This window comes from Spodoptera frugiperda, chromosome 15 (genome assembly GCF_023101765.2).
Source record: "Spodoptera frugiperda isolate SF20-4 chromosome 15, AGI-APGP_CSIRO_Sfru_2.0, whole genome shotgun sequence".
Classification (NCBI taxonomy): domain Eukaryota; kingdom Metazoa; phylum Arthropoda; class Insecta; order Lepidoptera; family Noctuidae; genus Spodoptera; species Spodoptera frugiperda.
Window position 1 is genome coordinate 12,863,044 of NC_064226.1, and position 13,319 is coordinate 12,876,362.

The 13,319-nt window shown below is 36.8% G+C and overlaps 1 protein-coding gene across 3 annotated transcripts in view; it reads right to left on the reverse strand.

The window, feature by feature from the left end:
* The window catches only part of LOC118269428 (beta-arrestin-1), a 62,879-nt gene that overhangs the window by 5,782 nt on the left and 43,778 nt on the right, over positions 1 to 13,319 (reverse strand). For 2 of the 3 annotated variants that reach the window (XM_035584564.2, XM_050698513.1), the window contains exons 3-10: positions 10,685 to 10,751; positions 5,022 to 5,117; positions 3,938 to 3,998; positions 2,429 to 2,571; positions 1,157 to 1,383; positions 609 to 741; positions 336 to 496; positions 118 to 198 (exon numbers count right to left, since the gene is read on the reverse strand). In XM_035584564.2, coding sequence (XP_035440457.1) covers positions 118 to 198; positions 336 to 496; positions 609 to 741; positions 1,157 to 1,383; positions 2,429 to 2,571; positions 3,938 to 3,998; positions 5,022 to 5,093 — 878 coding nt within the window. In that variant the 5' untranslated portion in view covers positions 5,094 to 5,117; positions 10,685 to 10,751. The remainder of the gene's footprint in view (positions 1 to 117; positions 199 to 335; positions 497 to 608; positions 742 to 1,156; positions 1,384 to 2,428; positions 2,572 to 3,937; positions 3,999 to 5,021; positions 5,118 to 10,684; positions 10,752 to 13,319) is intronic. The other variant, XM_035584572.2, reaches the window with a different exon arrangement.

The following is a 13,319-nucleotide window of genomic DNA, read 5'->3' on the forward strand; positions in this document are numbered from 1 at the left end:
TTCGTGATACCTATGAAACAGTAATAAAATCAAGGCATTCTGTAGAAAGCGAGAGGAGGGGGGGGGAGGGTCAAACAAGTCATGCATCATACGCACGCTGTCGCACGCTGTACTTACACGGACTGCATAGATACTTTCTTATTGAATATCCCGATAAAGGGGAATTTAAATAGTCTCGCCGACATCGATTTGGGCTCCCTGAATAACAAATGGACATAGCTCAACTCTATTACTTATAGACATAAAGTCAAAAGTTCCTTGACTTCCAAATTACAAAAAAGGGTTTCAATTGTGATAACAGACGTTATGTTCATAAAAATAAGGTGTATACTCACTCGCTCTCTGTTTCAGCGACGGTGCACTTGTACTGCGCGGTGGAGAAGAGACAGATGTCTGCGAACTGGCGCACGGACACCTTTATACGCTTCACCGACCGGTTGGAGTTGTTGGCTATGTGTACGTTCACTGCTATGTTTTCGCCGTGGTGGTACAACTCCTGCACAGACAACAACATCTTGATAAGGTATCACTCAGATCTCATTCATTTCATCAAATTCTTGAGGCATTGAAGTACATTTAAGGAGAAGTTTCATAACGCGTAGGGTTACCTTATCTAAGGAAGCTTCCAGATATAGTTTGTTGGGGCTCATCATAAATTCTTTGGATACTTCGACGGAAGGTTGCTCGCCTTGCTTGCTCGGCGCATACATTATCTTCCTGATAGCTAACCGCACAGAATTCCTGCATGACAAACAATGAAAAGATAGAAAATGTATCCTTCGGGCCAAAGTTTCCTCTACATAAGCCTTTCTATAGTTGTTCGAGCGTTGTAACGTCTGAGCGCCGTGCATGCCTTTACTTCAAACACTAAGTTCACCCTAGCGCGGTGAATGCAGTTCTCTATCTAGCAAAGCTTAAGGCGTTAGCACAATAACGCTTACCGCTGCGCTTTCGGTGCGAAACGTGATACGTGTTCAAACATTTTGGTCTGCTTCCGCAATGTTTTCGCAGCCGACTGCGTGGGCGTGCTAACGGCGTAAAGTAGAAGAGGTGTGTATCAGCAAACGTGGAGCAACGACTGGGGCACTCAAATACTGTATGTGTCCTCTATCAGGAGCGGGTCTTCTACATACACGTATTGTGGCGGCCGACCTACCTCTTGTGTGGTTTGTCGTCCTGGGAGTCGGCGACGAACGCCTTCAGCTCGTAGTCCACCCCGCAGGGCTTGCCTGTCTCGCCGGGCGCGGGCTGCAGGGTGACGGAGGCGGGGCAGTGCGGCGGCAGCTCGAAGTAGAAGGGGTGCGCGGCCGCGCCCAGCTTGCGGACCAGCCTCTCCTGCAGCCGCGTCAGAGGCCGCTTTGTTGTGTTCGTCGCTGGGTATATCTGCATGGCAAAGTGATTTTATTAGTCTAAAGATTACAACGACAGCAACTGAAATTACCTCTACACATGACTTTCCGTTTGTACCAAAATATCTAGTTATTAGTAAACAGTAGGTACCTAGCTATATACCCTCGACCTTCCCCTTCGCTAAAGAAAACTGATTAAAACGTAATCCAGTATTCGATTTAGATTTACAATTATCGAAGTGATTGGTAAATGAAACCATTCGTTCATGTGAAGTGCTGTTGATTAGATACTTGATTGCTTATTCAAAATGGTGTGAAGAATCTCTTATAATAATCTGTTCAGGTCGTACCAAAACCTGATTGCTTCGAAAAGTGATTCTTGGCTTAAAGAGCTCTACGAAAATTATTAATTGAAAGATTAATGAAAACGATACGTTAAATCTTATCTACAAAATAATATTGGCTTCATAATCAATACTAATATTAAAGCTACTGGTCCCATTTGAATAATTATATTTGTGTTGGATAGTATATTTATCGTGGAAGGCTATGAAACATCACGCTAAGACCAATAGGAGCCAAGCAGTTGGTGAAACCGCGCGTAGTATGTGATACTATTACTTCCTACAACCCTTTAATTAAAATTAAACGATACTGAAGATTATTTTAACTACCATTAGGCTCAAATTCCCATTTAAAAACTACTTTGAGACACGTGACATGTAGGTAGAACTACATAAAGCATTGTTCTTTGTTATGACTATGGAACGGTGTTTTATAAAAGATAGACATATTTATATCCCAAGAGACATAATAACAATTTTCTAACTGCCTTAATAAATATTTAACACTAGCTACTGCCGCGCGGTTTCACTCGCTCCGCTTGGCTCCTATTGATCGTAGCGTGATGTTTTATAGCCTATAGCCTTCCTCGATAAATGTACTATTCAACACAAAAAGAATTATTCAAATCGGACCAGTAGTTCCGGAGATTAGCCCGTTTAAACAAACAAACTCTTCAGCTTTATAATATTAGTATAGATTTCTTTCTTACGATAGGTAATCTGTTTCGGCGTTACCTGTTCAGCGGCCAAGTAGAGGTCCTTGCGGAAGGTGAGCCCCAGTACATCGAGGTCCTCTCGGCCGTACCTGAACGCGGCCAGTACATGGCCAAACACCTTCCTGTCCTTAACATATTCTGGGTCAATTAGGACTACTCCATCTGAAAATACACAAGAAAGTCATGTCTTAAATTGGTGTGTTCAAAGGTACGGCGACGACAAACGAGTCCATCGTGATTGTTTTATATCGGTTTTAGTTCTAGATTCATGACTGAGAATTTAGAGAAAAGAAATAAATAATAAGTTGTAATAAATCTATTATTAAAATTACTAAAATATTTTTCTGTCGTTATGCCTTTTATCCTCGAAGCGTTAGGCAGAGGTACACATTACATTTAATCGAACCCGAGACCCTTTGTCCGGCAGTCGCACTTACGACCACTCGACCAACGAGGCAGTCAGTAATAAAATATTGAATGATTTAATTAAATTAAACTTGACACGATAATCTATTCCGTGATTTCCGCGAAATAGTGAATCACCATTGTTGATCTGAAATGGTCGTATCTTTACAAAAATCATTTGAGAAAATCTGACACGGTAGACGCCCTAATCCCACCCATATCGATCGATAACAACTAACTAGGCTAATATTACAATTAGCGATTCGATACAGTGTTGCATTACCATAATTACACGCTTCGCTCCAGATCGTGAGGAACAACCGCTAATTCCAACCGGTGATCGCATAACGATATGGTTAGCTCACGGCATGAATGTCTGGTACCTTCCTTGTTCATAACTCAATCCACCATCTCAACCAGCCACCCGACACTAACAAGAAGGCAGCAACATCAAACGCCCAGTATAACCCTAAATACAGGAAAAGTTCCGGGGAATATGTAGTGACGTATGTATAATCGTGTATTTACCCAAGTACTGTAGCTCTATACGCATTTTCTTGTAAACAGTAGTAAACACTCACTCATAGTAAATTACAATCTTTGCTGAGTGTAGATGTGTTCCATTGAGATAATTATCCATGTGTCGTGATGAATCATTGATAAATAATTGCACGGATCAAACCTGTGTTTATCGTGCAAACAACGTGATATACACTTTGTTAATGTCGTACGAGGGTGTGGTTTTATAGTACCTTGATACCTAGTTGTGAATGGAATGAGGTTTCTTAATTTTTTGTCGCACGCTACCATTAAAATCGTTGGCAGCAACTCATTCTCATCATGAAATTAACGAAGATTGTCCTAAATGTGATTCTGTATACACAGGACTTAACTATCCTGCAATATCTGGACTGGTATATTACTTCCAAGTCGACTACGAACACAACTTGGGTGGGATTGGCAATTTATTATACAAAGATCGTCACTGGCACTCCCTTTACGTCCAGAGCGAGGTTCACAGTAACTCGGTTCAATTGTTCAAATACTCAGCAACTTCGATCAAATTGAACCTTCGGGGTGTTTGTCCTAGATCTAGGTTATATATTTTATCTTTAAAACTCACCAATCGGGTCTACATGTGTGATGTGGTCTACGAAGTCTCTTTTCCCTAAGTATACGGTGATCTGGAAAGATAAAAACAATCTAATTAGATCTCAAAAGTTGACCTCAAAGGAAGAGCTAATTATTTCAAGTGTTTCGGTTGGCAAACTAAGTAAGATTATGTGAAAAAGAAATACTTCGGAAGTTGTCACAAGATTTGGCACACTTGGAGACTGGAGTCTTGGAATTGGCAAGCAAGCATGGTGCGGTGTTATAAAACAACACATAGAATGCATTTCTTTTTGTAATTACGTTATTATGTTAAAGAGCAAAGAAAGTACACGACGAGATATTACATTTCAGTCAATAAGGAGAACAAAGTTTGTTTTGCAAACATGACTCTTGATGCAGTAAAAACAAAAGTCGAATAAATACGTATGCTAGCAGCTAGATAACAAAATCTGTGGAACCCCAAGGCTAAAGAGCTATGATTAAAAAGTTTCGTGATTCTGATTAAAAAGCGCTCATGAATCGAAGTAACAAAAGATAATGAATGAGAACTTTCTCGGGTACCTTTTAAAATTAACTAGAAGAAACTGAAAAAAATCGTACCTAATGTTCCCTAAACGGCCATTTCGGTTAATTTAAAAGGTAATTGACTGGTTTATATCTACAAATGGCTTCAGGAGACCTTTGTGGAGATTTTTGTAATTTCTAAAAGGTCAGTTAAGGCTCAGATGTATTGCGACTGAAATCCACTTGCAGGATCCCTTTTATATTAATTTCGCAGATTTGTATGAATACTAAAAACGTTAAAACTACAATTGGATTTAGAGGAAATTAGAAAACGCATACAGAATAATAAAGACATAAATTAGACACAGACTCGAATCTAGATCAGTGAATGGCAAAGTATCTCCGATTCACGAAATGTCGGCGCTATGATCCTTTTTTATGGATCGTCAGGATAAAGATTAATTAGGAATGATATTATTTCTTAAACTTGGTGGACTTCCTGCTTTAGATTGAAGCAGGCTTTTTAACCTAGTATCAGAAGAAGAAGTGGGTTTATGGAAAGACGGTGTGCAAAAATATAAGCTTGGTACCTTGCCATTTGGCGAGCTCTTCTTGAATACTCGCGTGGCTTGTCGCTGCTTGTTGCTGCCGGCGTCTTCCATTCTGTCGCCGCGCCCTCCTCAACACTGCAAGAAAAACCAATGATCATCAACCCATAATATTCATCCACTGCTATACAATAGAACTAGAGGGAGATTAACAGGTATTATTGAACTTTAAACCTTGAAACTTGTAATATGACTATGTACAATAGTAATGTGAAAGCTTTATTATTAATTTATTTTCAATATAAACATCCGTCATGAGAATGGAAATCCATATTTGGAGAAGGATTTACCTTATCCAGTATGACGAGTAATTACGAATGGAGTGACGACACGACTAGTCAACACCACAATACTACGGTACTACGAAGTGTGAGAATACCTATTTTAAAGGTGACAACTTATAAGTAGGTAACGTTATTTCTTATGAATGACTTATCAGGAAATTATATTTATACAAGGATAAAAACAATTCAGCTGACGACATTACCAATTAACGTAGTGATGACGCAGATGATGATTTTTTAAGAACGCACTATACGTTGGTACTCTCGAATACATTCAATTAGGCTTAGAAATGACTATCGATGAGCTATGGCGATAACATTTAGGAATGTTAAAGACAAAACGACGGTGACCCTAAGAAGCACTAGTTTAATTTAATATTCAAACAAAACACTATTGCGTTGTATTAATAATTAAAAATATCCATAATCTTTAGAACAGGTTTAACGAGCTATCGAATTAGCCAGCAAATTAGATGTAAAACCGATTTCCAATATCAACTTGTTTAAGTATTAACAGTAATAGATTTAGTTTAGTTCAAGATATAATCATCTAAGGATTTGGAAAACAAATAGAAGATTAGTATTGAGAAAATTCAGCGAGCAATGTTTTTACCAACCTAAGTTTATTTTCTAATTCTATTAGGGAACTAACTCAGATTTTTACTTTACGACCAATTGAATATAATGTTTAAAGTCGAGCGTGTATGAGTGTCCGGACAACACTAATGTTTCTTTGCTCGAGCAAGCATTAATATAGTGTGTATAAGGATAAAATGTTATTATGACTTCATAATAACTTTTTATGTAATAATACATTTCCCAAATATTTTATGACCAACTGTTTGAATGATTCCTAGTATTGTGTCGTAGTAGTACGAACAACATATTTTGGCTTCAACAAACACACTTACTCATTTATTTCTTATTATAATAAGTTCCTCCAATAAACGGAAAACTGTAAATTAACAATAAAATTATTTGACATCCATTTAAGGAGGCGGGCGTTGGGCGGTTGGTTCAAGGGCCTGATGCAGAAGGCAGTTCTACTGGAAACGGCACGCATTTTAAGGAGGTTTCTGTCTTTGGAGCCCTTACCACCGGTAACTTGGATCATGCTCCCGGTACTAGTCGGCTCCTATTTCTATATTATAAATATTAATTTATTTTGTATTTTATAAGTAGTATGTAAATTTTAGAGAATTTTAAATAAATATATGAAGTTTTTCAAATATTATAGATCATGATCATATTGAATTAACCGATTCCTTAAAAAGAAAATATAGATAGCTTGAAGAAAGAAATATGTATGAGTAAAATTGTGAACAAAAAAATAGTAAGCAACCTATTTAACTAGAATGCTATGAGTTAGCTGATGTTTCTCTACTACAATAATTATGTATTTAGTCACAGTCCCGGCAAGTCTTGTTCCCAGTAGTCGAGGTACGTTGGTGGCTGTAATTATAGCTTTAGGCGTCGTTATCATTTAAGAGGATCAGTTTCCTTTGAAGTGCTCCGATCAAGGTTTGTCGGGACGTAATTATCAGTGGGCTATTAGAGAAAATTATTATTGGAAACAACGATGTACTCGAATATAAATAACATTGCCAGATAATTGTGAAAAAGTAGCTAATACGATTATAAAGTTGCGCGAGTATTGTAACAAAATCAACAAGGGACTGTGTTGCATAGATTTGGAAAAGCCATAATTACGATATTTGCAAGTCGTGGTTTGTAAACACCGTAATTAAAGCCCCTTTCTTTTATTTGAAATCTTTTTCTTAGAACGCCACTCCCGTTGCAAAGACATTAATTGAACGACCGAATGATTCGTGTTATGTCCACTCGTAAAGCTCGAATGCTTAATGATAGCAAAACAATTTGATGAGTTCTTGGATTTAATCTGCAATTTCGGTTTAATAACTTCGCGAAACGATTACAATTTCGCGTATCCACTAGTAACATACTTAAACTCATTATCACGTTTGCGAGTTACAAGCATATTAGCATATTACATTGATCTGTTTAGAATTCATCTGATAATTTAACTTGAACATTCGCTGTACGAAATCCACAAGATATCGTATTATTTGATATCACAACAGGACCCCACGGGGCCGTGAGCGTAGACATCTTTAATATCGTGAATTCACGAATATTTCCCCTCTCATACATACAATATGATATTACGTAATGATATCGCGGCAACAAAATTGACTTTGAATAGCATTGAACATGTACGTGACATGAAAATCTCAACTGTATTTAGTATTATTATTTATCACACTTTTAAACATGCGTATGAATGTGATGTGCTACGAAATACATCATTATTTTGATGGTGATGATGCGATCGATTGATATCTTAGTAAGTTTGCTTCACGCTACTTTGTACGGGACAAGTGGTAAACAGGTAAACTGGACGCAGGTCACTTTATACACAAGAATCATTGATTGAGTCTTATGTAGTTCAGCAGTGGAAGTCTGGCGGCACGACCCTCATTCAGAGTCATTGCAACCTCACGGTCATAACCAAGAACCTCTTTGGTTAGTAGTAGCTTATGATCAATAAGATTACGAAAGAGCTAGCTCCTCAATATGCGCATACTACATAGGAATGTGAGCTAGATATGGACGTAGTACATAGACATCTAGTCCACTGGATCATGTACTTAGAACAGGTGTCGGCATCAGGTTCGTTCCCAGCGTCATGTTACAAGTGTAGTGAGTGTCGAGGCGCCGACAAACCACGAAACGTTACTTCGAGAAACTGTTTGTGTAAAGGTCTGCACAGACAAGGTACTTTTAATCGACTGATTTGACTCAACAAATCGGTAGAGTCGGACCGAGACCGCAGTCTCAGATGCTGATTTTAGATTTTAAATTCTACAATAATCTGTATTTTTTTTTATTGAAATCTGTTATATTTGGAATCACCGATAAAATTTAGATTTTTGATATTAGAATTCTTTTTGTGTTTGATAGTCAATTTGTTGAGGAAGGTTATAGATTATGTAACATCACGCTACGATTAATAGGAGCCAAGCAGAGCGGGTAAAAACGCGCGGAAGTAGCTAGTACTTTATAAATCTCCATGGGTATTTCGACTGCACCCTGTGATCAGTTAAGTTCTTAGTCTCTTTATGATGCTGAAGTTCCTGAACTGAAACTCTCTCGTCTACACGTGCCCTAAGGAGTACGGTACTTCGTTTCAGACGTTTAACCAAAGTGTTGTTTCATGTACCGTCCGCTCCGTTAGTGTCGTTCCACTATTTATTGTATTGCTAGTATTACCACTGACATAAAAGGAAATATTTTTGCTGATATGTTTCTCTATCTTCGTTTTATTATGAGTAAATAAATAGATACTTAAAATAATGTTTGTTTTGTTATTTTATCTATTAAGTACCTATTATTACTTTGATTTGATGTCGAATTTATCGTAGTGTATCATGATCTTAAACATTTTTGTTCGCTACAACAATATCTATAGAGTGAAAGCAAATACATCATGTATATTTGACATATTAAATACGGAAACTCAAACATTATGGTTCCTACTTAAAAAAAAAAATAATAATAAAATACGTCGTCGATAAGATGAAGAAAGAAAGAAAAGCAGTTTTATTTGCAGGCAAAACAAATTAATGATAAAAAAAAATCAATACGGCGCAAAAAGGCCAATGCTCAGCTAAAATATCGTACAGATACTTTTTCAAAACAAAATTCAAATATAGAATGAAGATAAGTGGGAGAGTATCTACGCAACCGGCACTCGAGACAGCCATACTTATATCGTAAAACAATATGGTATCAATATCCTGAAAATAGAACAGCTATCGAAATATTCCGTTATAAAAGTTTGGTATTTAAAAACGATATTTTATGTTGAATAAACAATGGAGGTAATACCAGGCGTCATAACGTCGGATTTCAACAGGAATTTCTGGATAAATTGCCAGACAGATGCTGGTACAAACCGCGTTGTGTATGCGAGCTTAATTCTAGTTTACCTAGTGACTATCTATTACATGTTTTTCTTTTCTTAATGGAAAGTTTGGTAAGGAAAATTTTGTAGGTTTACACGAACCATAGTAGGTTTTCTGATATCTTACTAGACAGGTATCGAAGCAGCGTCTGGATAGGAAGCTATTATTGTTAAATATCCAGAAGAATTGTACATTCCATAGTATTACTCAGTTCAACCTGTTTTATTTATCCAAATACAAAAGTACCTACTTCAAGCAAATGTAAGCGCTCAACCAAAAAGCCTGTAATGTTTTATAAGGTTTTTTATTACAAACATGACACAGAATGAGATCAAGAGCGAACACATGATGCATGTACAAATCGTGATTAGGAACAATAAAATTGTCTCCCCCAGCCACCGGATACCGGACTCACGCTTCGCTCGTCCAAAGAATTTCCCCCAATTAACAATTTTTATCTAACATTTTTTTTTCTATTGACCCAATTACATTAGGGAAAACCAAATCTGGCGTCGCGCCATGGAAATGGAATATGGAAGACAAAGACAATACGACGAATTATAGAACAAGGTCAATTGAATCTCTACTTAAAAGATTTGTTTATATAAACTGTAACTGTATTTGATGGCGTCCTGAAAATATAAACGTACTTACTTACATTTTGATTTTCGAGAATCTCGCTTCATTAAAATTTGTAATACCCCGACAAATACGCCTTAGATTATAGCCCCTTTAATGTAAACTTGTGAAACGTTGTGAGCCAAGAACATATTCGACAAAGACGTAACAATGATTTAAGATTCATTACATAAGCGTATATATTTAAAGGCATACACATATGTACACTGAATTTCATTCGTAATATAAAGGGAGAATTCTTGGACTAAGTAATACCTACACCAAATTTCTGTGAAAAGTATATAAGTTGTTGAGCGATCTTAAAATCAATATTAGAATACGCTCTTACAGAGCTTTAATGCTTTGGAGAAACATATTAAATGTTATTTAATTATAATAAAATTATGTATGTTAGAAACAACGAACGAACGAATGGCGTTTCTATGCTCGTTCTTCTCCATTCGACAGCTACACTTTTGAACGAGCACCTAGCTTCACTGACGGACAGACTGACAGAAAATTATTTATTTCTTTATTATGTAGTTGATATTTCAAGTTTTCAAAATTTATGGTTTAATTGGAATAAATTATTTGACTTTAATGAGACTTAAAAGGATACCAGTAAGTTCTCCGGATAAAATATTTATGGTTTTGGAACATTAGACAGAATCCAGATGGGCTTTTTAACCTAGCCCCTACACTTGCAGCTATAAATTCGTGGATCACACAAAGTGCATCGAGGGGAAGTTTTACTCACGTGGAACCCTGGGTGGCTCCAGGGTGCGCGATCTCGCTACACCCTAAGCCTGCGCTGCCACGCCGCCCTGCAACAACATATACACAGCACTATAGTAAATTGCATTGCTATTTGTTAGATAACTATTTAGGCAGTATTTTATTGTTTTAGCACCTACAGATTTCTTCTTATCTAGTGCATGTAAAACAATATTTCATATAAGCTAAATAATTTCCTATTGAGAGCCATTCACTTTCTGCTCCGGACGGCATGCTACGCACAAGTTCAACGCTATTGTTGCCGATACTCTATTGTTATTGAGAATGTTACCCGTATTTTTCTAACGGTTTTACTATAAAAGCTCGTCGTCGTAATATAATGTGAGTTTTCGCGCTCTTAAAGACAGTAGTGTAGTTTTAGGTGTAATGAATAAAATCTTGCTTGCTTATCAAGTCATACATAACAGTTAACTTGTGACAATAGATGTTTGGACCAATAAAGCCTTTCGCTTCACTAGCGCCATCTATTAAAAATAGTGTAGCACTATTCCCCAATTACTAATCCAGGAATCCAAACAAAATCCTTTGTAACAATACTTATATTAACGAAAATAAAAGACAGGTAGCATGTTTTCTAAATTATTCTGCAAGAAGCTAGAAGGTACAAACAACATTAAACTTCAAGATGAAATTAATCAAAAACAGACGTCGATATCAAAATATTTAGAAGAGGACATCGCCTTTATTTCCTCGTGAATAAATAACAGCAAAGACGTGCTTTGTTTCATCACCGCGATGTAATAACGCCATAACTTTAACTTTACAAAGACAATTAACCCTGTCTTTGAGAGTTGAAAACAAGGTCTAATAAAGGCTTGTGTAAAACAATAGTGCTAATTTCTATTAGTATAATAGGTAACTTGTAATAGGTACGCCGTGTTCCACGGGTTCTCCCAACGGAGATGCGAACGACGGTAATGAGATATCACGTCATACATTTTACATTCACTGACACTCGTGGAAATTAACACACGTGGGTGGACCCCGCCGCCCCGCCTAGGGACTACGCTTAACAAACTAATTCTTTTGTTTTCATAATATTTTTGTTGATTTAATAGAGTTCTGTTGTTATACGCTTTTGGGTATAGTTCTATGTATGCTGTGTATTCTTGTGGAAAAATTGCGAGTATGTAAAACATTTTAATAAAACGCTTATTTCTAAACGGCGTAGGTTGTATCTGGAAGGTTCTAAATCAATGTACTTTAACTCTACTTTCTTAACTCAACAATCAGTTTGAACCAAAATAATTTGTGTGTTAGATACACCATACACAAACCTAAACCCCCATACATAATTAAATAATTATTTTTATTGCACGTCTGTGTACATCATAAACCTGTATCGTATCGTACGTCCTTCAAATAGATACTAGTGTGTAAACATTCGTGTATATCTCATTACTAAGAAACCACAAACATATGGGAAATGTTACGAGCCGCGTGACGTCATACATCCGGAATCAAGCCCGAGGTATAACTCTCCGCAAATATCCGATACTACCCGTTTTCCTGTACATGTCGACACAACTACATAGCCTAAGTAACAACCAGTAATCTTGATATTAGATACAGACAAAAATAAATGTTACCATTTTACAAATAAGATAGTTTTTAACAAGGTTACCCGAATATTTGTTATTGTTAGATTTAAACAAACTAGATTTCGCATGACCTGAATTTACATTATTTGTTTTGATCCGAGAGTGTAACTGTAACTGCAACGGCCGAATAACGAGTAACAAATAATATCCGTACAACCTAAAATTTAAACACAGCAAAGGACATTGAAAATGACTTGAAAAGGGATAAACGAAGCTATCCAACAGCGAATGCTAGTCTAATTAAAATATAACGCTCATAAATATACCGAAGTATAGAAAACCTTTAAAAGACCGAGTTGTCAATTAAATTCCTTTCGAGGTTTAATTATAAATTCGATGGGGAGAAAGAACGTTAAATTCTTTGTAACTCGGCCGGGTTCGCGTTACTGCCCATGAAAATGATTGAACTCCTTTCAATCAAGCTTTTCAACGGGGAAAAAGTTTTCTAAAGACTCGTGTACACTGTGAATAATATTTTCAACACAATATAAAAAGCAAATTGCTGTTTAGAAGTTATCAGTCAGATCAACGAAATAAGGTACTAACGTTAGTAGGTCCCTCGCTCTCTTCATGCAAATTGAACGAAGCAAGGATTACTGGCAGACATCAATATGCAAGTTAATTGAGCCAGTAAGGACACCCGCCTATAGTCGAGCACCGTACCTTTCGCATTCATAGATGAATCTTAATCGTTATTTGGGGTCGAGTGAGTTCCAACTAGTGTGTAATCGAGTAGGCGGACAGAATGCTCAGAGGGACCCATATGTAACGTTCACAATACACGCATAACTCTCTCGTTTGGTACACTAACAATAGATAAAAGACTGTTCAACTGTCAGATACAAAAGATATTTTCTTAAGAAGATCTGAAAAGAAAACGTGTATGAATGCTTTGTTTGGTATTCAGAAGACCATAAATGTGGAAGATAACGGAATCTGTAACTATTTAATGTATCATGAAAAGAGAGAATCGAAAACAGTCGTTACTAAAAATAA